The sequence below is a fragment of the Excalfactoria chinensis genome, chromosome 2 (genome assembly GCF_039878825.1).
Source record: "Excalfactoria chinensis isolate bCotChi1 chromosome 2, bCotChi1.hap2, whole genome shotgun sequence".
In the NCBI taxonomy this organism is placed as follows: Eukaryota; Metazoa; Chordata; class Aves; order Galliformes; family Phasianidae; genus Excalfactoria; species Excalfactoria chinensis.
In genome coordinates, this window is record NC_092826.1 from 44,906,720 (window position 1) to 44,931,228 (window position 24,509).

Here is a 24,509-nt window from a genome sequence, read left to right on the forward strand (position 1 = left end):
TTGATAAAGAATTTGAGCATTGGTTTCAAGATTGGGGCAAAAACAATTCATGTTCACAGTATCATTTCCAGTTGACGTAAATACATTACCTGAAAATTTTCAAATGGAATATATAGAGTTGCAATCAGATATTCAGCCCCCAAATGTCTCTCTGTCAGACTTCTGTGAGCCCTCTTACCAGAGATAAATACCCCTCACTTCACAGCCACGCCTCATTCATGTCACCGCTTTTCAGCAGTACATACATGCGTGAACAAATATTTTCAAGGATGACGTACAGAAAGAGTAAAAGTTAGTCAAAAATCTCTGAGGAATACCTTGTGAGCCCACTGAGGATCGCAGCCACTGCCATTGAACCAGAGTGACATGTCAGTTTCACAGCAACAAGGGCAAATATCCCACTAGTGATCCCACTAGTTTTATGGCCTTGTTCCTCTCCGGGTTTTTTCCCTGTTTGGTTGGTTTTAAGAAGAAAAAACAGCATTAAAAATTAAAATGTTTTGTTACTTACATATTAAACATATATTTTACGAGGCTGCTCTGAAAGAAATGCCTCCTTATGATGTTGGCACGTAAGATCAGAGGTGGATGTTGGTGGTACAGCAGTAGAGGTTGAACCTTCCCACCAATATTCCATCACATGTTGTTGCTGTGTGACAGATGGCAGCAGAGGGGCAGTCCAACAGAATGGCATCTGACACGGAAGTGTAGATAAAGCAACGGAGTGTCACTGAATTCTTCCATGTGGGAAAAAAATGGCACCCGTTGACATTCACTGATGCTTGCTGAACATTGATGGAGACCAACCAGTGGCTGTGAGCACAATGAGGCAGTGAGCGATGTGTTTCTGCAGTGGTGACAGCAGCAGTGGGTTGTCTCCACTGGTACAGATTTTTATGAGCTTGGCATGCAGATTCTTGTTCAGTGCTGGCAAAAATGCAGAGCTGACGGTGGTGAACATGTTAAAAAATAGTGTTTTGTAGATGCGAGTTTGCTCTATCAAATAGTGTTATCGCGCTCTTTTCATCTGTTGTAGTTTCCATGGAAATAAATAGGAGGCATTACGTTCAGAGTAACTTATGTATATACAGCCCAGGGCCATTCCTCTTCACTCAATACAGTGCAGGCAAGCCAAAAAGTTGGACGCCCACGTATTATCAACAGGACTCCTATGATTTTACCAAGGAAAAACGCAGTCACACTGCTACTTCAGCTGGAGAGGGAAGCGTCAGAGCAGGCAAACACGTGAGGGTCTCCATGCAGCAATCCGTGCTGCTGGAAGGGAGCATGCAGAGATATCCTGGGGAGCTCCAGACTGCATCTGCTCCGCTCTGTTCTTCACTAACGCCTTGAAACTAAAAGGAGAGATAGCAAAGCTGCCACACACTTCAGTCTCAAGCACATTTCCACGGCTGGTGAGGATGAGCCAGTTCTGCACCTGGAAATCCCCAGCGTCCCGTCTCCCTCCCGTACTCCTGAGGGCTCTTGTGCTGTACAGATAACAGCGTGCGGGCAGGAGCAGTACCGCAGTCACTGCGTTTCCATACGTCGCTCTCTCTGCCCCCGTCTCCAGGACGTCCCATGTGAAGGGAAAGCGCAGGGCTGGGGCACTCTAGGAAAGGACCAGCCGCGAGCTGAGGCTCCCCACGGCCCAGCCCGGCCTCTTCGCCCGGCCCCGCCACCCCCAGCACCGCCTCACGCCGCCCCCTGATGCCCCGGGCCTGGCGGCCGCCCGCTCCCCGCAGGCCGGGGCGGGCCGGGGGCGGGCCGGGCATGGCGCCGGCGGCGCTGTAACGCGGAGCGGTGCCCGGCGCCGTGCGCAGCCGGCGGACAGCGGGAGCCGGGCGGCGGCTCCTCCTCTTCGCTCCGGCTGTGGGCGGCGGTGCGGAGCGATGGACTGGCAGGTGCTGACCCGGGAGCTGTCCCTCTACCTGGAGAGCCAGGTCCGCGTGGGGCTCTTCGGCTCCGGCGTGGGCTTGTCCCTGGTGCTGGGCTTCGGCGTCGCCTACGCCTGCTACTACCTCAGCAGCATCGCCAAGGTGAGCGGGAGGGCGGCGGGCCGGGCTCCGCAGGTGTCCCGCTGACAGCGTCCCGCGGTCCCGCGAAGGTCACCTCTGCCACCGGCCCTCGGGTGGCCGGCGGAGGGCAGGGCGCAGCGTCCCCTCCCTGCCCGTGCCGGGGATGCCCGGCGTCCTTGCGGCGGGGTCAGCCCTCAGAGGGCCCTTCCGCCGGGCCGGGCCGTGGAAGAACCCCGAGCTTTGCTGCGCGGCCCACCCGGAGTGAGGGGGTGCGCGGCCTCCCGCTGCCCGAAACGCGGCCCTGGGGCTGGAAGAAGGGGGGGGTCCGGCCCGGAGGGCGTGGGGTGAGGGGCTTTGCCTGGTGGTGTCCTGCAGTGCATTGAGACGGGAAGCGGTGACTCGGGAACGGCCTGAGGAATCCCTGCTCCGATGAAAGACCGGGTGTGGGGTTTAGGAGCAGCACGGGTCACGAAGGAGCTCGCTGCCCTTGTGTCTGCCCTCAGTGTCGGTTTAAGTACTGTTGGACTTGCTGCTGCTGCGTTTTAGGGCTCTACCACCCTTGTACATCTGGTCAGGAGAGGTTTCACACATCATTTGGGTACAGCGAGCCTGATCCCATCTAAAGCGGCCCCGTGGAGTAATAGTGAGTGCCACATTGAGTGCTTAACCAACTGAAAATACACACATGCAAAGATTTAAGGCCGGGAAAGACTTGCGTTCTGCCATGAGCTCCCATAGAATTGCTGAGAACATTGCCTTCCTCTCCGTCAAAAAAAGGACGCTTTCTTTTCGTCAGAGGAGGAAAATAAGGGGTCGGGAGGACAGGCTGCTGCTGCCGTGTGTGTAACGGTTTTCTTTAGATCTTCTGTTATTGTCCTGCTACTGCCTGCATGCTGGAGAGTCAGCGTAAAAGGGAAGCTTAAGTAATATGGTTGCTAAAATATGAGTCTCTTGGTATGATGATTTCCACATTAATTGGGATTGAAGCTGTGAGAAATATATCTGCATGCAGAGCATTATAGAGGTGAGTACCAATGCAGTGTGTGCTGTAGCCTGAGGTGGGAGAGGGAATGTACTGCCAGGTTAAAATAGGAACTGCAAGAGAACAGTCCACATCCCTGGTTAAGCTTCATTCCTGCATCATACAGGAAAATGGATGCAGTACGGACTTTTCTCACTTGCAGCGTTACACTGTGTTTTTGGCTCCTCAGGGAAAGGTATGACGCTGGTAGAAGTAGAGCTGGAATAGTGTATTATCAGAAATAGGAATCCATAATGCTTAGTGATTTTTGTTTTTCAGTTGCACAATGTTAGCATTTCATTTGGTTTTTGTTTACTTATATCTTCACTATGTAAGTAAATATGTTAAAAAAATTGATCTTCTGGGAGAGGATTTAAACAGACTTTTGTTGATTTATTACTTATTTACTTATTTTTCCTCTGAATGCCCATTCCTGACTGTAGTCTCTCTTCCTAGAAACCCCAGCTGGTGGCAAGCAATGAGCGTTTCTGCCGCTTTCTGGAAGAGTATTGTCCTGTTGTGACAGAAACTTACTATCCCACGATTTGGTGCTGGGAAGGTCGGGTGCAAACACTCCTGCGTCCCTTTATCACCTCTAGACCCCAAGTACAGTACAGAAAGTAAGTGCTTTTCTTCTGGAAAGTGACTGTTTGTGTAGCCAATGGTCACCTTGCTCTGGGTCACAGCTACCATCACTGCTCAAGCTTGTGCCCATGTATTTGCTTTATGCCCATCTCTACAACTCTGTCCTAGGCTTGGTACTGTTTCTGTCCCAGTTTCAATATGTAGTAAGTTCAGAAAGTCATAGCCCAGGCCTACATCCCAGCAGCTTTTGAAGAACTCCAAGGAGGAGATTCTACAACCTATGCCAGTTCTCCATTGTACACATGGCACAGAAGTGCCACATATTCAGAGGGAACCTCCTGTGTTCCAGTTGTGCCCATTGCCTCTTGTCCTAGCACAGGACACCACTGAAAAGATCCTGGCTCTGTCCTCTTTGCTCCCTCCCTTCAGTTATTTGTACATGTTGATAACTACCCCATTAAACTGAGCAGGCCCAGCTCTCTTAGCCTGTCTAAACAGGAGAGATGTTTCAGGCTCTTCAGCATCTTCATGGCCCTTTGTTGGACTCTCTGCTGTGTGTCCATGTCTCTCTTGTGCTGGGGGACCCAGAACTGGACCCAGCCCTCCAGGTGTGGCCTTGCTAGAGCTGAATAGAATTGCCTCTCTTGACCTGATGGTGAGAATTTGCCCAGTGTAGCCCAAGATACTATCAGCCTTTGTGGCATGGGCATACTGCTGACTTACCGTCACCTTGGTGTTCACCAGGACCCCTGGTCCTTTTTTGCAGAGCTGCCTTCAATCTGGGTAGCTCACATCATGTTCTGGTGCCTGGGGGTTGTTTCTCCCCAGGTGCAGGACTTGTACATCCCTTTGTAGAAATGCAAGCAGTTCCTGTGAACCCATTTCTCCATCCTGTTGAGGTTCCTTTGGATGGCAGCAGAGTCATCTGGTGCATCAAATATTCTGGTGATTGAATGATCAAATATTCTGGTGATTGAATGCCTCCTTATGATGTTGGCACATAAGATCAGAGGTGGATGTTGGTGGTACAGCAGTAGAGGTTGAACCTTCCCACCAATATTCCATCACATGTTGTTGCTGTGTGACAGATGGCAGCAGAGGGGCAGTCCAACAGAATGGCATCTGACATGGAAGTGTGGATAAAGCAACGGAGTGTCACTGAATTCTTCCATGTGGGAAAAAAAATGGCACCCGTTGACATTCATTGATGCTTGCTGAACATTGATGGAGACCAACCAGTGGCTGTGAGCACAATGAGGCAGTGAGTGATGTGTTTCTGCAGTGGTGACAGCAGCAGTGGGTCGTCTCCGCTGGTACAGATTTTTATGAGCTTGGCATGCAGATTCTTGTTCAGTGCTGGCAAAAATGCAGAGCTGATGGTGGTGAACATGTTAAAAAATAGTGTTATTCTGGTGATTGAATGCTTTCATTTTGGAAAGGTAATGCTATCACTCTGTCTATCCATTTAACCAATATGTTCAACCTTAATCATAGCATGGCTGCTCTCAGCCTAGTTCTGAATATATGAGTCTTCTGGAATTTTCAGAGTTAGTTTTACCTCTCAGGTTTGTCTTGTGTTCTTTGATGCCTAAATTCTAAGAGGAAAGAAATTAAATGTATTGTTTGTCCTTAGCTGATCTCTCTTACACAGAAGTGAGACTAAGTCTGGCAAGTGAGGCATTTGGCACAAGAGCTAAGGAGAAATACTTTTATGCTCCGGAACCTGGATGCAGCACAAGTTGTTTCAGCTCTGTTTGCATGGTAGAATAGATTTAGCATTTAGCAGCTTTCCTTAGTTTTAGTAACTAGGAAACATTTCAGTGGCATGGCCATGTCCACTGTTTGTAGCCCTGCTTGTGTGCTCTCTGTTGCAAGGTTTGTGAGGAAAGAAATGTAGTTCCATGAGGCAAAGCTTAATTTGCACCATTGGAGATTGTGTTGGCAGTACATGCTAGTATTGCGTCTACTGCCCATTACTAAAAAAGGGCAAAGCTGACACTGTGGGTTCAAGAAGGCTGATTAGCTTTAAAATCTGTAGTAATTTCTATCAAAACTATATTTTCAAGTGAAAAATCAAATGCAAAGAGGACCTAAATTTTGGTAGTTTCTACATTAGCTCTCTCACGTGATGTATACATCACCAGAGAAAAGGGAAGATGCTGTATGTTTCTATTTAAAACAAAACAAACAAACAAAAAAAGATATATATATTGAAACCATCATCTCATTGTTTAATGCATGCTTAGCTTCTTGGGATAGTATCACATTTGTTACATTCTTAAGGTATGTGTTTTAAGAGTTCATGCTAGCAAAGTTGGTAGAGGTATAGGGTGAAATTCTGGCTTTGCTGATCCTGTAAAGATGGAGTAGTGTCTGTCTGTGTTCCATGTGTTAAAAACATAGCCAAGTGTCATCAGTTATACACACTGCTTCTTTGAGTAGAGGAAAAAAACCACGATAGGTATTCGACACACTGCCCAAAGTGCTATCAAAAGGTTCTCGGACCACACAAAGGAAAAGAAAACTGTAGTAGACAAACCCACATAAAATAGGCAGTGCCAAAAGCCACATTAGTTACAAACTTCAACTGCATCAACAGCAAATGATGAAAGGTCAGATCTTCATTGAGTGTAAGCTGGAGTTGTGCCATCAACTGACTGCACTAACTCCTGTCACCTGTTATATCTGTAAACATACCCAGGTGGTACTTTGAGTGTTAAAACACAATGAACCAAGCAGATTTCATACCTGCTAAATTTTACAGTTTAAGCACTCTTACTAGGATGCATATATTTTAAAACTAATCATGGTTGTCTTAAAATGTGCCTTTCAGTGAGCTCATTAGAACAGCAGATGGAGGACAGATTTCGTTGGATTGGTTTGATAATAATGACAGCTTATATTATCCGGATGCCAGCACAAGACCTACAGTCCTGTTGTTGCCTGGTCTGACGGGAACAAGCAAGGAATCCTACATTCTTCATATGATCCATCAAAGTGAAACACTGGGATATAGGTGCTGTTGGATTTCATTACTTGTATTTTATGTGCAAGATCAAATATGTTTATATATGAGGAATCTTCCTAAAGCCAATGAGATTTAGGGAAATTAGTTTATGTAAGAAAGTATTAGAGGTAATAATAATAATGATCACCAAATTATGTAACAGGCAGTAAATTCTAAAAATCTGTTTTAGTGTCTACTGATGTGCTTCAGAAATTGCAGTGAAAACAAGCTATGTCTTTATAGGGCTTTGCTGCCATATCCTAAACTATAACATCAGCACTTGTGTACCTTTACACTTCCTTGAGAAGGGGTTTGTATTCAGCTTCACAAAGCCTTGTGTGGATGGATTGCTGGCAGCAGGCCTTGGAGGAGATCAGCTGCTGAATGCCAGAACTGCCCAATTCAGTAGCCTTCAATTCTTGAGTGCAGAAAGGGAAGCCAACCCACAGCTACTGGTAATGCTGCAGGAAGAGGTTTGTCACCTCTTGACTGCCACTGTGTAATTTAGTTTTGTTATTAAGGCTTCTGGTGAGAATTGGGTAATAAGTGCATTAGTCAGTGAGGGAATTCCTTTATGTAATCATATTCCCACAACTGTGCTTTAAAATATGTTGTCATTGTTGCTGCTTGAAATGTGGCATTTTATAATTGCAGACTGGCTTCTGGTATTGACAATACGAAGTTCTTCAAGTATATATGAGTGTTTATGCTCATTTCTGGCTGTTTGTTCTCTGTTTGGACATCTGGGTGACTGTTTTATAAATTGTGAAAGTACGGCAGCACTCTTAACTGTTCAAACTGCTTTCAAAATAACTATTGCTTCCACGTTTGTGTGTAAACAGCACTACAAGTGCTGAAGAAGAAAGAAGAAAGAAAGGAAGAAAGACCCCAAATCAACAACTTAGAATTGTTTCTAAAATAGTCCCGAATGAAAAACCTGCATTTGATCACCTAGCAAAGGGAAATATGACGTTATAAAGGAGAACTTTTGGCTTTGTTTTTAAACAGCAGCATTTGGAAAACAGCAAAGTAATCCATTTTTTCATTATTCATTCTTTTCACGTACCTTTAACCCATTTAAATATGTATATTTTATTTAACAAGGTCATTCCAATGGCGTGATAGAAAAGCAATAGAGAAATAAGATTTGTTAAGAAAGCATATATTCCTAAGGTATTGTGTAACTGCTAGAAAATTCAGCAACTCCAGCATAGAGAAAGCAGAAACATTGCTGTGCAGGACAAAAAACAAAGATCCCCAGGATCTTGTACAAAATTTAGATGCAGCCGTTGTAGTTTTGAATTGGGTCATTTATTGCTAATTCATAAAATGATGTGATATGGAGAATGTCTGCACATAGCTGTCCTTCTGCAGAGCACTGCTTTAGGCTCAGCACCGCACTGGCATAACTTACAGCCTGTAATTGGCCAGCTCCGAGTGCAGGCAGAGCGAGATCCATGCGCTGTTGTCAGGTAAGCCATGCAGTTCTCATCCTGCAGATGAGACTGACAGATCACAGAGTTCCCTTACAGTCACACTGACTTCAGTGAAGTCCCATTCTGGTATAAAGGTCATCCTGCTCCTGTCAGATTTCAGCATTTGTAGAACAGTAAATATTTATGCGCTGAACTTAAGCATAGAATTGGCTTGCATTTCTTTATGTATTTTCATTTGCATGCACGTTATTTTTTTAGATGAACAAACAATCTATATCATGGGATTTACTATCTCAATTTTCAGATGCGTGGTTTTTAACAATCGAGGAATTGCTGGTGAGGAGCTTCTGGTAAGGATGAATGTTAAGATAAACATCTCTCGTGTAATCAGTGGATATGTAACCATTGGTGTCTATTTGTAAGGCTCTATTTAAGGGAGAGGGACTCATAGAGTGTGTTGAAAATGCAGAGAACATCTCATCTGGTAGATCAATAATGAGGAGATATAACCTTTTATTTTAAATCTCAGAGACCAACTGCTCAACACAAAATTCTTTTTCAGTAGGAGCAGTGATAATTACTTGCACAACTGCCCATATCAATTTAGGCTAAATATTGATATGGTTAAAAAGCTGTGCTGTTAAAATTGTTCTGTATTATGTGTTACTGAATTAACAAAGCAGATTTATATGGATAGCCATACCTAAAAATAGAATGTGTTCTTCTGTATTTCTCTGCAGTTATGACACAAACTTAGTTACAAACAAATAGCTTTGCTGTGTGACTGAGACACACATGTCACGTTTGCCTAGGAATAACGGGCAGTCCCACAGATGATGAGATTGTGAAGCTAAACATTTCCTGCAGCTGGGCACAAGCTGTGATGAAATACTGCTGAATAAGCTTTGTTTCTTCATATGTGTTTTGTTGAGAATTTTGCAGCTGGTATGAGTGTGCATAATACTCAGTATTGTTTTGCATTCTTTTTAATCCCCTGGTTTCAAACTTAAAAAGCTCTGAACGTTTTCCCATAATCAGATAAAATATTTCAATGCAAATATTGCCATGTTAGGGTATTTTTTCTGCATACTTCTGGAGATGGATGTACAAAGCAGTTTTGTGACACACAAAGTCCTTATTGATGAATTTCTGAAGCGCTAACAGAAAAGATCTCTTGTTTGGGAGCATTGTGTGTAATTTAGTGTAATCGGATTTACATATTTAAGCATTATAAGATCTTACTGTGGAGCAAAACAGCTGAAATTGTAACGTTTTCTGTAAGGGGGTTTCTACATTTCAATATGAAATCCCTAGTTAATGCGTTTGAAGCATGGTTGAGCAGCACCGTGGAAATTAGTCAAGCAAGTAATTATTTTTCTCGCCTCTTTAAAGATGGATGTAAATTTACACTATGTGATAGCTATATAGGGAATCAGTTAAATAAATGAGATGGCTTGTTGTTTTTTTGTTTGTTTGTTTTTAATTAAAAGTTACTGTGAATTATTGTTACAGAATCATCAAATAATAAGTGACCACAGCCAATGTGAGCTAAGACACTGTCTTAAAATGCCTTAGTACAATGAAAAGGTATCCTGATAAAAGTATTAGGAATTAACTGAAATTAAATAGTTTTATAAGCTATAGCTTTATAAGTTCAGTCACTTACAGTTTTATAAACTTTTAATCTGATATACATTCACTTAGAATACATTAGACCTTAGTTACCAAAAATAATGTGTTTTTCCTTGTAAACTTGACAACTTAATTAAAATAAAACACATTCACACCATTTATAATTAATGGGATGTAATAAAGGGCACAGTGATTCATGTGGATGAGAATTGGGAATGCAACATAAATGGAAAACATCTTCAGTTTTCATTATCCAGATTTAGGTTTTCTCTCCTGTTTTTTTTTACTTCAACATTTTAATGTTCACCACGTTCAATGTACTTTAAGTAATTAGCTCCTTCTAATTAAACTTGATAAAACTGCCCACAAATATCCAAGCTGTTTAACTGAAAACAGTTTAAAACAACAACAGAAAAAGGAGAAAAAAAAAATCACCTTAAAATACGGTGTTGCTTCAAGCAACAAAAACAAAACCAGTTAATTTAAAATAGAATACTTTTATAGTTACTTTTGATGTTTATTGTACTGAATTCTGGCAGGCTAGCCACTACCTTAAGTTAAGCCAAGGTCACTAATATGTTTAGTAACAACTGCAATGTTCAAGTTCTGTTGAAGAAATCTAGACAACACTGTTAGAAAAGAAAAAAAAAAACCAAATCTCTGTAATTCCTACTGTTCCTAAAAGTATTTAACTCCCTTACACTGCTCCACAAAGTCTTCAGGTTGTGACCTGTGGTAGTTGCCTATGCAGGTGAGGCTCAAAAGCCAGGCTTATCTTAGCTTCAGGTAAGCAGGGAGGGGATTATCCAAACCCTATTGATGGCAGTGAGAAGCATTTCACATTCCAGTTCAGGATCTGAAGAGTTGCAGCTGGTAGATAGAGAAGGGATATAATATATATGTTCCATTGCTTTTGTTAATAGAGTATGGTAGTAAATTGGGTAAACTGCAGTGCTGAATTTTTATTTATTTGCTCATATTGTGTATAGAATCTAAATACAGTCTAACTTTCAAGTTTGAGCTGACAGAACTTGAAATCTATATTTTCTTTGGCACTTGAATGTGGACGATGATCAAATTGCCATTATGGCTTTTTTTGATTTATTAGTAAATTATGGCCTTGATGATGTGTCTTCATTTCCTTAGGATATCTTAAAAATATTGGTGCCTATCTAGTTTTATCTAGTTTAGCTAGTGACTCTGTGGTTAGATTTCACATAATGATTTAATAGTTGCAGGTAGTGAACATCTTTATTACCAATCTTATTTTGTAATGATAGCAAGACTCTCCTTCATCCACCTCCTCCTGAAATGCTTGGATTTCTATTTGCTATTTAGTGCGCTTTCAGGATAAATGTTAAATTTATCTTGTTACATAAATGTCCCACTGTACAGTTTGCTTTGTCCTTAAAGGTTGATAAAAAAGCTTATGGTGCCATTTTTCCCTATGACTCCTTACAGACTCCAAGGACTTACTGTGCAGCTAACACGGAGGATTTGGAGGCAGTGATTCATCACATACACAACTTGCACCCCTCAGCTCCCTTCATGGCAGCAGGTGTTTCTATGGGAGGGTAAGGTATTATGTAACAGAAGTCTCAGTTTATCTGTGATCTCAATAAGACTGTTACAGCATGATTGTAAATTGTAATTATTCTTCAATACTTACTGCAACTGATTTTGGTCTGTCTGTATTTGTGAGTATTCAGAAGACTCTCTTCTTTTAGCTCTTTTAGCTCTGTGTCGGGTAAGGCAGAAAGCAAACAGTGTTCAAAAGATTTGAGGGGAGGACACCATAGGGACAAACAGAGAACAAACACAGATGGATTGACAGAGAAACAAGTGGGCTATACAATCTATGGGAGCTATGAAGACCATCTTTGTAACAAAGGAATACGAAATAGAAACTAGAGCTAATGTACCATGTTTTTTAACAGTCTCTGGAATTTACAGGTTTTAAAAAGATTTTCAGTCTGCCCAGGCTCTGCAGCGTGTGGGTAGGTATTGGTGGAAGAGGTGTGAGTATCTGCTCTGTCTCGCTCAAAAGCAAGTAGTAGCATTGTTACTGAAAGCCAGCATGGGTTGATTTTTAGCATGTGGCGTTAAGACTTGTTGTGTCCTGGCTTGTGTCCAAAAAGCATAGCTAGAACAGATACCGATAGAACAGTTGCTAGAAAAATCACTGCTAGAAAGTAGGAGAAATGTTCAGACAGCCTCTTGAACAAAAAATGGAGGAGAAGGGAGCTTCCCTCCTGCAGGCACAGTAGAAACTTTGAGACTTCCTTGTCATGAGTTTTATGGACAGAGGGCAGATAATAGAGCTGTGCATTGACATTAATCTACTAATGACTTGTAAGAACTTTGGGGTAAATACAGGTTTATTCAAGCACTGTAGTTATTAAATCAGAAACTTCAAAGTCTTTTAAATCAATTAGGCCAATGTTTTTCCATTGATGATGTTGAAATTTGGCCAGTGTATTCAGTATAAAGAGATATGGTCCTCTTTGGTTTCTCAATATCAGTCTTTCTGGAAAGCCCAAAATCGGGCCTGGTACTCCAGATACCACCTCGTAAGTGCCGAGTACAAGGAAATTTTCACTTGTCTAGACCTGCATATTTTGCTTGTACTAACACAGCATATTGTTAATCTTCATTGCTGCGAGGGTGCATTGCTCATCTGTGCTTGGCTTGCCCAAGTCGTTTTCAGAAGCAGCACCACTTTTTCTCCAGTCCTGGATCTGTCTTAGGCGTAAGACTTAGCATTTCGCTTTGTTGAACTTCACAAGGTGTCTACTGGTCTATTTCTACAGCCTATTGAGGGCACTTAGAATGGCAACTTTGTCTTTTTGCAACTGCCCTCCCCACAGTTTGGCCTGCAAGCCCACCAAGGTTGTAGTTCATCTCATTATGCAGTTGTTATGCAGTATCGGCCCCAGTGCTGATCCCAAAGGAACATCGCTAAACAGATCCAACATCTTTGGTTGTGGATGTCATGCTCCTGATCACAGCCGTCTGAACCTAGTGGTCTAAGCCAGTTTTCCACCACATTACAGGTCTCCTATTAATACCCTGTCCCTCCATGGGCTACATGGAGACTATGGAAGATTCTCAAAAGCCCTGCTAAATTTAAAGTAAGCAATGTCTTCTCCCTTCCTATAATCTTCAAAAGCAGTTGGCTTATAAGAGAAGGCAATCAGGCATGCTTTGTCCTTGGCTGTTTGGCTGTTACCAGTCACTATCTGATTTTCACATGCTTGGAAATGGCATCCAAATGATAGTCCCAAAGTTAGTCCTCTTGTTTTTGCAGTGTGCGACATGTACTTTTTTCCAGGCATCAGGAGTACATTATAGTTGCTGCATTGTTTCAAAAGTGATAGCAGTTTCACATGGACCTTGTCTCTCTCCTTCTGGAGCTTTGGTGCACCACACTTTATCCTGTGTGTCCAGTTTGCCTAACTGGGTCCTTGCTCAGTCTTCCTCTTCCATGAGTAACTCTTCAGTCTCCCATACTCTGCCACTAGGCAAAGGAACATAGTAGGCTTGAGAATGGACTTAACCTCAGCAGTAGAGACAGAAAATAAAAGGTACCCTTGGCCTTTTACAAATGTTTTGTCATAAGGTCCCCTGCTCTGTTGAGTAGTTGGTCCAGGGGGGAATATAGGTTGGTCAGCTTAACTTCATTCTTTGAGGAGATCCTATGGAAGCCATTTCCAGTCACACAAGTGATAAGAATGAGATTGGATTTATCAAGGACAAAGTGTGCTTTCCTTCTGTGATGTTACAACTGGTTTCACTGTTGAGGGGTAAGGAGTCAATGTTGTTCTGAGCCTTTCTTTTGTTAACAGTGTACTTATAGGGAAGCCCTGTTCTGCATGTTCCTTACCAATTCCAATTCCAATTCCAGCTGAACTTCAGGTATTCCATACAGAGTCTCCTGCATGCTTGTGCAATGACTGTATCTCCCTGGCAGCCAGCTCTCCACCCACCCCCTCCTTCCATCTTCAGGATATTTTTATTAACTCAGTCAAAAGTCCACATGGGGACTGTCTCCATACTTCAAAATTAATTGGTGCACTTACATGTTTAAAATTGAGCAGGAGCAGAGATTTCACTAGGAGCATACTGTGAATATCATCCGCTTGTCCTAATCTAACAATATTTTTCATTATTTATATTTTTTTAAATTATTTCTGAATTTCCAGTTAAGTTATATAGGACATATTTGCCCATTTGAGAAAAAAAAATAGACATTCACTTCACAAAAACGTAAATGTAAAATGATCGTCAGATCCTTGGTACATATTATTATGGAAAGGGACTTTGTTTTCTAACAGAAATATTCCTATACCTTATCTCCCCTACACATGTTCTGTAAAGTTATAAGGTTTCTGCTACTACTGCAACTTTTTTTATTGGTTTATGGCTCATTTTTCTTCTTGGAGTATATAGACCCTTGGCTCATGTGCTCCTCCTTTCCTGTGACTGAAGGGGAGCACACACTACCTAACTCCTATACGTGTCACAGGCAGCTTTCCTCAATGGGTTTAACTCGAGTAGTTTGCAGTACGCATTCCCAAGCACTGTTAGTTATTCTTCTCCTGCTTGTTCCTACCAACTGGTGAGTAGGCAGTAACCTACATCTCCCTTCTGCACTGCTATCCTGCAATTTGGTGGGCAGGGTGCAGGGATAAATTCTCTGTGATGGCAGAGTGATTCACACTGTCATTGCTATAGGCTGCTGTCTCCCATTGTATAACAGATAAAGCCAAGGTATAGAGGGTTGGTGATCCAGGAGGGTATATTAATTTGTGGAGCTTCTAATGTTTTGGCTTCAAGATCTGATGTTAAAATGCTGCTTGGAAGCCTTGGGGTATCAAGCAGTCAAGTAAACCTTAACAGCTTTTCTGTTGATATTTTTCCTTTACTATCTATCTTCTCACTAATTTAATTTTTGAACATCTGAAGGGTCAGGTACTCGTGAACTCTCCCTTTTTTTCCAACTCAATTAAACATCAGCAGTACAGTCTGTAAGCTGCAATTGGTCAGAAAGGCAAGATTTATACCATCTATTTGGGTCATGATTTTTAGTTTTATTAATTATCTACCACTTCATTCTTTTCATGCTTTCTGTTAAGAAAAAGGGGCTGTGTTCTCTCATATCTCTGAGGTGGGGTAAAGGTATTATGTTCCATTCCAAAGACAGCTTCATAATGATGCAAGTGTGCCAGGGGTGCATTTATCAGGCAGACTGATTAGATTTACTGGCTCAGGAAGTTTAAGTGTTGTAAAATTGTAAAACATACTAACAGTCAAGAATACCTGTTCCGTGAGTAAGGTATATTTGCTTGACATTTTCCTCCCTTTCAGTGATATAAATAAGACTAGTAGATATATCTTTATTTTTAAATGTGCTTCTACCCGCATCCCACACAACATACTCAGTTCCTTTCTGAATGTAGAGAGAGAAAGAAAACTTCTTGAGTCATATGCTGATGACGTTGACTGCTTTCTAGAGGCACAGCTGTAAGGCTCATACAATAACTATAAGGAAAAGCAGACAAAAAGGTGGCTGATTGTTATATGTGCTTTAGATTGAAGCAAACAACTTGATAGTATATGTGTTTCTGTTTCTCATTTCTGTTTGTAGCATGCTTCTTTTAAATTACCTGGGCAAAACTGGCAGAGACACTCCTTTAATGGCAGCTGCAATTTTCTCTGCGGGTTGGAATGTTTTTGAATCTGTAGAATCTCTGGAGAAGCCACTAAACTGGCTTCTTTTCAACTATTACTTGACTACTTGTCTACAATCCTCTATCAGCAGGTGAGTTGCCTTCTAAACTATTTGGCAAGATGGCAGGATGTTAGCATAAGGTCTGCAGCAGGTACAATAATGCTGGCAAAATTTGTGCTGTAACAACACTTCACAAAGTTGTCCTGCATGCATTTTTCTACGGGCTTTGAAATCAAAGGGATCTTTGCAGGAAAAATTGTCATTGATGTGACTAAATTTCTCTCTTCGTCCAGGGAGTCAGCAGAAAACTAATGTACTTCTGGAGTTATGGAATTAACCGATTTAACTTTTTAGACATCCACACGTATAGAGTTTGAGCTGTATACTTATGTGTATGTATTACATATACAAATTCTTTTCAGTCAGCTTTGATTGCAGAAGCATGGAGAGGATTAGTTCATCCTTTGCTTTGTAAAATTAGGTTGTGTTTTGTATTTCAAGTATTTAATTCTTTGAACTTTAGCATCTTTCTTATGACTAATGCAGATTTTGACTATGTTGCTGGATGTGTCTGCATAGAAAAGAATGATTCTTATGTTCTTGATTTCCACAGGCAGATTTTTCATACGATAAAATTAAAAACAGGCATGTTGTTGATAGGAAGATACCTATACAAACGTGTCTATGGAGCAGAGGGCCTCTACATCTGTTCATATAACCCTACAATTTGTATCCCTTTCTCTTTAGGCATCGGCAAATGCTGGAGAAATTATTTGATATGGATCTTGTGATGAAGGTATGCAAAAATGTTACTTTCACTTTATCTTGGTGGCGTTTTCCAAATGCTGACATGGTTCCCTGTTTGAATTCTGTACTTCAGGCTAGAACTGTTAGAGAATTTGATAAACAGTTCACTTCTGTCATGTTTGGCTACCGTACAATTGATGATTACTATGAAGATGCCAGCCCGTGTCGCAAGCTGAAGTCTGTAGGCATTCCAGTGTTATGCCTAAACTCTGTGGATGATGTTTTCTCACCAGGTCATGGTAAGTGTAGCTTTTTTAAAAAATGTATTTCTCTATTTGTACAATCCTTAAGACAAACTATAAAGGTCTGAGAATGAACTGTGTGTGAAGTTGTATATAATTACTTATGCATAGTTCATAACCTCCAGGAGTGGGTCAGTCTTGCAGTTTACTTGGTATAAAACACATACAAAATAGCTGGGTACAGAGAGGCCTGATTAGGATAGAATGCAGAAGAAGCACGTGGGGTGGCAGCCATTAGCCCTTAGTCTCTATATAACAGCAAAGAAATACGTTCAACAGAATTTAAAGCAAATATTCTTTGTTACCATTTCTTCCCTAGTCCCTACAAAGAATGTCCAAGGTTTGCTTATGTTTCATGACTCAAAGTCTCCTTCTTGTTGTTCATGATTCCAATGACATGAAATCCAGTCCCTGAAAACTAAATAGGAAAAAAAAACACATAAGTTAGCATGCAGGCCAAAATCTAGGGCAGGAGAAAAGATACAGAGGAGGTGAACTTCTAAAAGGAGACACATTATAATCAATAAAAACCCAACTGGATGAAGATGCAATATTAAATAGTAACTGGTTGGCTGAATACCTTGCTTTCCTTTCTCTTCCTATTTTCAGCCAGACATGCAATCATTATGAACACTGTGCTTTTGATCTTTAACCCTGTTCCTAACTGTCTCAAAAAAGATTTGCTTATTCCTGCAATCTGTGTATTGGTTACAGTGTCTGAGAAGGAAGAGTGAAAAACAAAAGTTAATATAGAAGAAAATCACTGTAATGAACAGCTGGTTGAGGACACCAACGCAGTCAACACCTGATACCTTTAAATACAAAGTTAATTCAGTTGATTTATCTCAGGGAAGTTTTCTTCTGTTACCACAAGTCAAGTGAGATTATTGTAGAATGAATCACAAAATCGAGACTGGTAAACAGACTAGAACAACAAATGGAAGAATGTAGGAACTGGAAGATACTGTATACGCATGTATGTTCTGTTTATGTATTGCCCACATGTAAAACATATACTGAAAAATGCACATATTTTATGTTAGTATTTTGAAGACCTGTTAGAGACAAATTTGACGTGAAGAGATAAGGGCCATTCCAGTGGAGTGCACTAGAAAAAAAGCCAGATTTGGTTTTTTTCCTCCTCTTGAACAAAAACTGTCTGTGCTACTCAGGAGCAATATAAAGAGCTGACAGCCTCCCATCCCTTACATTGGCCAAAACAGAGACCTAAAAAAAAAAGTAAGATCTAGGCAAACATAGTAATACTCTTCCAGAATACTTCATTGACTTTCAACAATTAATAGTTCAGGAATGTAGTAAGACAGAGTTTTATTTACTAGCCTCTGTAGGACTTATTTATTTTTCCTGCTTGAGTTACTGTTGCAAGCATATACTGACTTGGAAATGATAATGGATGTGGCTATGATCTTAAATCCTGGGTCCAAATGTAAAACCTGGCTAGTCATTCTGAAGATAATTTTTTACTCATGGATGACTTCCCCCACAGTACCACAAAACAGGTGTTCTGGTGTGCCACAGTTCTGCCTCTGATTTGCCTCTGCTTCGCTCTAGCTCAGTTTGTGGTTTCTATTTGAATAGGAAATACTGTGACAGGAGTAAGCTGGCTAGTTAGTGCAGGTAGCAGCAGTGGCGAACTAGACAGCATACTTGTGTCTCACAGGGTGTGGGACCTTTGTTAGATAGACTAAAGCTAGGGCACAGATGCTCCATCCCCCAAGTCTGACCTCATGAAATTCAGTCTGAACACAAGTAAACACTTGATTTATTTATTTACTCTGAGGGTGGTCACACACTGGAGCAGCAGATTGTCTGAATAAATCGTTTGAACAGCTCCATCCATGATGTGTTCAAAACCTGATGGATGCAGTCCTGCACAGCCTGCTCTGTCTGGTCCTGCCTGAGTAGTAAGCTAGATGATCTCAGGAGCTCCCTTCCACACTCTGTGCAGTTCTGGGGTTCCATAGCTTGACAAACCAGCAGCCTGAGCCCCCTGGAGTATTATTGTACTGGATCTCTCCTCTCTTAGAGCTGGTCTTTAAAGGAAGCATGGCTCGTGGTGAACAGTGGATTATAAGGATGGTCTCTTGGCTAAGATTAAGTATCAAACCTATTGTTAGAACTAAACAATAAAAAATGCCTTAGCTGTCTTGCAGAGTAGAGAGAGGTGAGGTAGAGCACCGTGAAGAATCTGAAACAATGAATGTTACAGTCTGTTAGAGACTGTCCATCCTCTCTTGAACTCTGACTCTAACTCGCCTTTCTCAATGAAAATGTGTGTGGGAATAGGCATTTGTTTATTCTTTGTTCACAGGATTGCACTGTTGTTGTGATGGTGATTAGTTTACTCTAGGATGGGTCACCAGTCTGATTTACAGATAACAGCATGACTTTGTTATGTATGTGTATCCTTGACTCCTTTTTAGTTGGTGCCACATGCAACAACTTTCCACACTGAGTGCTGGTAGGAAACACAGGGCACCTTGATTAACAACCTAGAATTTGCAGCTGCTGCAGTCAGTTACTGGAGGTCACCCATCTTGATGCTTCCTCTGTCAGTTTTGCAGTAGCAAACCTAAAGGGCTGGTGTCACAGAGTCAGTGTCACGTTTGACTTTTCATCTGAACAGACTTTCAGCAGCATATTAAGCATCCAACTTAAATTTCATCATACTAGTGCTAGCTAATTGCTGCTGGTGTGTGTTGTGTCCAAGCTGAAACCCTGTCCTTGAAGTTAGGTACTGTACTTTTTATTGGACATCTCTGACTCTCTGAATCCAGACTTGGTATAATGACTCTTAGGTGTTATTTTGCATCCTCTTATGCAAATACCATGGTTTGTTTTTTTCTGTTGTCCTGCAAAGAAGCCACAACAGATTGATTCTGAACAATTCTGCACGTGCGTTTAACATTGTGGTTCTGTGATCACATATTACAGATGTGTGCATTGCTGGGTCAAGCAGCAGTACAGATTTTGGTCATTGGAAGCATATGCACAAGGTTAGATTTGGACAAAGATGAACAGTATTGTCTTTTGGCATACCGCCCTGTAATCCAGAGAGCAGTGCTCCATTTGTCTGCGCTTTACTTTGCAGAATTTGCTCTGTTGCGCTGTGGCTTTATTAGTGGATGGAAACAGCTTTGAGAGAAGCACCATGTGGTTGCCAAGCATCATTTGCATTTTTGGCACATTTTTCAGTTCTCTCCTGAGAAGCTGAAGAGCAAGAAACTCTGCTGGGGAGGAACTGTACAAATGGTGACCTAGCTGTGTCGAGACTGTGCCATGGACAGGCTTTCCTGTGCTCTGTAGGGGAAGTTAGAGCAGAAATGGAACAGCAGGTCAAACTTGGCAGCTACTGATCATCCTCACTGCAAATGGAAAGAAATGACTACATATTCAGCCCAGTGCTGCAGTTTTTGATAAGAGCAATGATCTGTGGCAGAATTCTGTTGTAAATGAATGTAAGATAGAATAGGGAACATTCAGGATGGGGAAGATGATGTTCACAAAGACCTGCATATGGCTCACACTTTACCCAGCACAGAAAAGTGCTGTTACCTATTCCTGTCTGGCTGGCCTCATTGACTTTTCTATTTAGCTTTGCCTCAGCCTTGCTATAAAAGACCTAGGTGCTGCATATGGCATTTCCAATTTTCCAGCTGAACAAAGGAAAAGTAAAGGATTTTTTGTAGAGACAGTGAGAAACACAGCTCCTTTTACTTAAAGAATCTAAATCACTTACTAAATGCTGGAATCAAGCTACTTAAATGCATGCAGCTTTAAAAGGATGAAAAAAAATGGACAGTGGAGAGTAATGAAGAATCTCAGCTCTGCAAGAGAATTCCCACTGCTCTCTGGCGCTCATTGGCTGTGTGCAGTGTACAATCAAGTATCTGTATTATGGGCAGGAGCCAGATAACACAGCATTCAGAAAAGACACTATCTGTGCTGTATGTGCAGTGGTTTTAGCAACCATGCTGAGGACTGGAGTGGAACGCAGTGTGTTGTGCCATGCACTGCTGGGACAGACTTCTGAGGTGCAGGCTGCTCTCATGAACATGCAGGTCCAGTGCTTCTGCCCCCAGCTGTTTTAAGGTGGGATCTGTTTTACAGTCACTGCATTCAACATCCTGTGCAGCTTCTCTGGCTGACAGTCCTTCTTTAGCTGGGGAATGGGTGACATGCTGTTCCTCTAGTTGATAAGAATGAGGGCAAATTGGCATCTGAAGCATGCAGCAGTCAGCCTGCCAGCCTCCAAATGAAAGGAGGGAACATGTGCATAGAAAAGGTAAAGATGTGCAGGGATAATGACCTTTAATGTAGAAAATGTATAAGTGGTAAAGAAACAGAGACCTCCAGGAAGCAGGGGGGACAAAGCTCAGAAAGGATATGGACAACTGACCCACCCCAAAGTGAACCTGATGAAGTGTCTCTTTAAAAAAATGCTTTTTAATGCATAAGGCGGCATTAAAAGTCCTGTGAATGGGTCACTGTTGTGGTGCCAAGGCAATTTTAACTTTGTGTATGTATTGGCTATTAATATACAGGTGGTAACAAATGTACAGAAGGTATAAATAAATATAAGTAAAGGAAAACTCACCAGTGGTGGTGCCTTGGCTGAAGAAGCTGGGGCAGTCCTCACTGAAGAGCAATCTCCAAGAGATACTGCTTCAGTGGGAGTCAGCCCTTAAATGAGGTCTGAGGGGATGGAGTCGAGCTCCACCCCTTCTGGGAGCACAGCTACATCACTCTCACCTGTGCTCCCACAGCTGACCCCACACTTGCCTCAGCTGATTAATCAGAGGTTCAGGCTGTGATTACCAATCTCCCATACAGTGTATGACCCGAAATTGGATTTATTTTCTTGTGGAATCATCACCTTTTTTAGACAAATACGGTGAAATCCCTGTAACTTCCTTGTCTCTGGACAACATGGCTATTCTTTTGCTGCTGTTCTGTCAGTCCCGAGTAACCAAATCTGTGTGGATTTTGGTGGATTGTTTTTGTTTCGTTTGTTTGTATTCCACAGTTTATTATTTGTAAACTGGAACTTGAAACAGTGCTCTTCACTGAAATGTACAGAGATTTCTGCTTGTTTAGGAGAAAAGCATGTTAAGCATATGCAAAACTTCAGAGGAAAATGCTTAAAACAACCATTTCTTGAATCAAGAGCACAAACACCACAGCTCCATACAACTCTGACCTTGTGTTGACCAGTTGATATAGTGACAGTGTTAGCCCATTTCCTCATCTTTTGCTTACCTTGTGTATTCAGGTGATGAGTTCCTCAGAGCAAGCACCACCTCTCGCTATATTTTCATGGTATGGTCTAAACATACAGATGTAATTGTACAGAAAAACAGACACGATAATGATAACCCAGGATTAAGTTGCTCAAGGCCCCGTCCAACTTGGCCTTGAACACCTACTGGGATGGAGCATCCAGAACCTCTCTGGCAGCCTTTTCCAGCCCCTCACCATCCTTTTGGTGAAAAACATGAACACTTGATGGTTTTACAGCAGCCAGAAGAATCACACAGAAAAGCTGAGTTAATGATGAAGAGACAGAAATGGCTTTTGACACAGCTCTGTTTCTAACTCCTGCTACACATTTAAGCTTATTGTGCATATCTATTCATATATAGTATGATAAATACCTGAAGTTCTTTTTCCTCCCTTTTAGCTATACCGGTGGAAGCTGCCAAACAAAACGCAAATGTAGCTTTGGTCCTGACTTCTTGTGGAGGCCACATTGGTTTTCTGGAAGGAATATGGCCAAGGAAGTGCACTTACATGGACAGAGTCTTCAAGCAGTTTGTACAAGCCGTGTTTGAGCATGGAAACAAAATCTATAGCATGTAGCTTTGGCTATAGCGCAGTGGCACATTCTAACAAGGGCAGTTAAGCTTAATGCACAAATTTTAACTACCATAAGCCAGCAAATGGAGAAAGTCCATTACTACACGCAAAAATATTTTTTGCCTAAGATTTTGTAGCAAGAAACTAAATAATACATTGTCACTTTTGTATTTATTTTTAATATGCCTTACTGAGAATGACCTTAAATGAAACAGCATTCTGCATACATCGAATTGCACTTAACCAAAATCATCGAGTAAATAGACTGTAATTCCTCGAGATTTTAATTTAAACCAGTACATATTTAGGAGAGTTAATTTAGATGGCTTTTAATATTAGAACGGCAACATTCAAAATAGCATTTATTGTCTTGCCAAACATAGTAGAAGTTGTCCCATTCCTTAGGTGAAAATCTTCAGAAAACAAAAGGAGAGAACAAAAAGCAGCTCTGGCTCTTCAAACAAGTCTAAATTGCAGCATGCTATTCTGTAGCATTAGGCTGATTGACTTTTGCTGTTTTACCCTGACAGTATCCAGATCTAGGTCTAGTTATTGTGTTTTAAACTATGCCAATGCCGTATTCATTTTACGTGTGTATTTTTTTAAGCGGCTTATCTATAGTGTTTACATATAACCAAAAGATTCCTTTAAAAGAGTACTGTAATCACTTATATAATTAAAAGGCATTTTGCATTTCGGTGTTTGTGTACAGCTGGGTGTAGTCATATCTGTAATAGATACTCCATATAACTGGTAAATTCAATTACTGTCTGTTATGTTTATATTACCTTGCAAGAACATTACAGTTTTAAATAAGAAACCATAGAGCACTAGGGAGTTATGATATAGTCTGTTTTAAATTTTAACAAATGTGTCAATCTGAATCCAGTGGTGGAGATGCCTTTGCATTTTTATTGCTATGTTTTGAACAGGGTCAGTGCAAGAAGAAAATGTGGATAAAAAGCAAGTCAGGTCATCTGTCTTAAGTAACACGTGAACGGTCCTCTTGCAAGGCAAGTATCCTAGTAACAGCAAAGGCAAGGGAAGAACAGAAATAACTTTTTGTCTTCAGATGAAGCAGAAATCAAGATACGCTACATAAGAGCTCATTTTATAAGGCGGGAGGTTACATTAAAAATTAGAAAGTGTTTTCAAGTTTTGTCCTTTTAGGCAAGGCATTGGGCTTTGCACAGATAATACAGTCTAACTTAATTACCCAATACCAGTGGGAAAAGCAAAATGAAATTTTATGCATGTTGCTACAACAGATGAAATCAGCATATTAGTAGGGTGCCTTACTCATTCTTAAATCCATTCCCATTAGAGAAGTTATGTTCCTACAGAAACAATGAGCAATAAACTGTGTATTGAGCATTACGTTTGTAAAATTGTTCGGGTATGGGACTGTTGGAAACTCAGCAGGAAATATTAATAAAAAATAAAACCACTTATATTAAAAACACACCTTACTGATTAAATAAAAGTAACATGGTTGATGGCAGAATTTCTGTCTCTTTGCACTTATTTCCTTTAGGGCCAATCCCCCACACAGAACCACGTGGTACGTTTCTCTGTATAAGTATCTATTAAGGTGTTTGTCATCCCCTCGATGCAGAGTGCTTTTGCTTACATCCTGCTGGGGAAAATGCATTGTCCAAAGCACTGCATGCTAACAGACAACAATCCAGTTTCACTGTGGTTACCTTCAAGCTTTCCCAGTCAGACTGTCTGAAAAAAATAAGATGTAGACACTTAATAACTCAGTTATTTTCAGAGACACGAGAGCTACTAAGAAACACAACAAGCAATTTTCCTATGTGGTGTTTTTATATGTTCTACACAAAGCTTCACCAGCAAGTCAGAGTGGCCAAAATACTGAGTCCAGGATGTGCACTCTGTTCAGAACTGTGTAGTAGCTGAAGTCGAAAGGAAAATCTAGAAACTAGTGCTATCCTCCTGCTCGCAAGGGTGCCTATAACATGTATGCTCCAAAGCATAACCTCAGCTTGCTCTTGAGACCTTCAGTCACCCAGAAACCTTGCTGGATCTAAGGTTTTAGAGTACAACGTATTAAGCCTTGTCAAATAGACCTAGAATAAAAGATAATTTAGAATAGAAATGAAAATGTAATACCAAGGATGCAAAGAAACTAA

The 24,509-nt window shown here is 41.3% G+C and overlaps 1 protein-coding gene across 1 annotated transcript; it reads left to right on the forward strand.

Annotated features, from left to right (window-relative positions):
* Positions 1–1,755: 1,755 nt before the first annotated feature.
* ABHD3 (abhydrolase domain containing 3, phospholipase) lies at positions 1,756–23,858 on the forward strand. The gene is made up of 9 exons (XM_072327824.1): positions 1,756–2,039; positions 3,496–3,659; positions 6,458–6,640; positions 8,372–8,417; positions 11,161–11,273; positions 15,347–15,520; positions 16,178–16,226; positions 16,311–16,476; positions 22,181–23,858. Exons 1-9 carry the CDS (start codon positions 1,893–1,895, stop codon positions 22,357–22,359), a joined length of 1,221 nt encoding a protein of 406 aa, XP_072183925.1. The 5' UTR covers positions 1,756–1,892; the 3' UTR covers positions 22,360–23,858.
* Positions 23,859–24,509: the final 651 nt, after the last annotated feature.

Excerpts from the sequence above, each read along its gene's own strand:
- ABHD3 (XM_072327824.1), top strand. The coding sequence starts at position 1,893 with ATGGACTGGCAGGTGCTGACCCGGGAGCTGTCCCTCTACCTGGAGAGC. Across the intron at positions 2,040-3,495 it reads ACCTCAGCAGCATCGCCAAG|AAACCCCAGCTGGTGGCAAG; the intron begins GTGAGCGGGAGG and ends CTCTCTTCCTAG. Across the intron at positions 11,274-15,346 it reads GCAGGTGTTTCTATGGGAGG|CATGCTTCTTTTAAATTACC; the intron begins GTAAGGTATTAT and ends TTCTGTTTGTAG.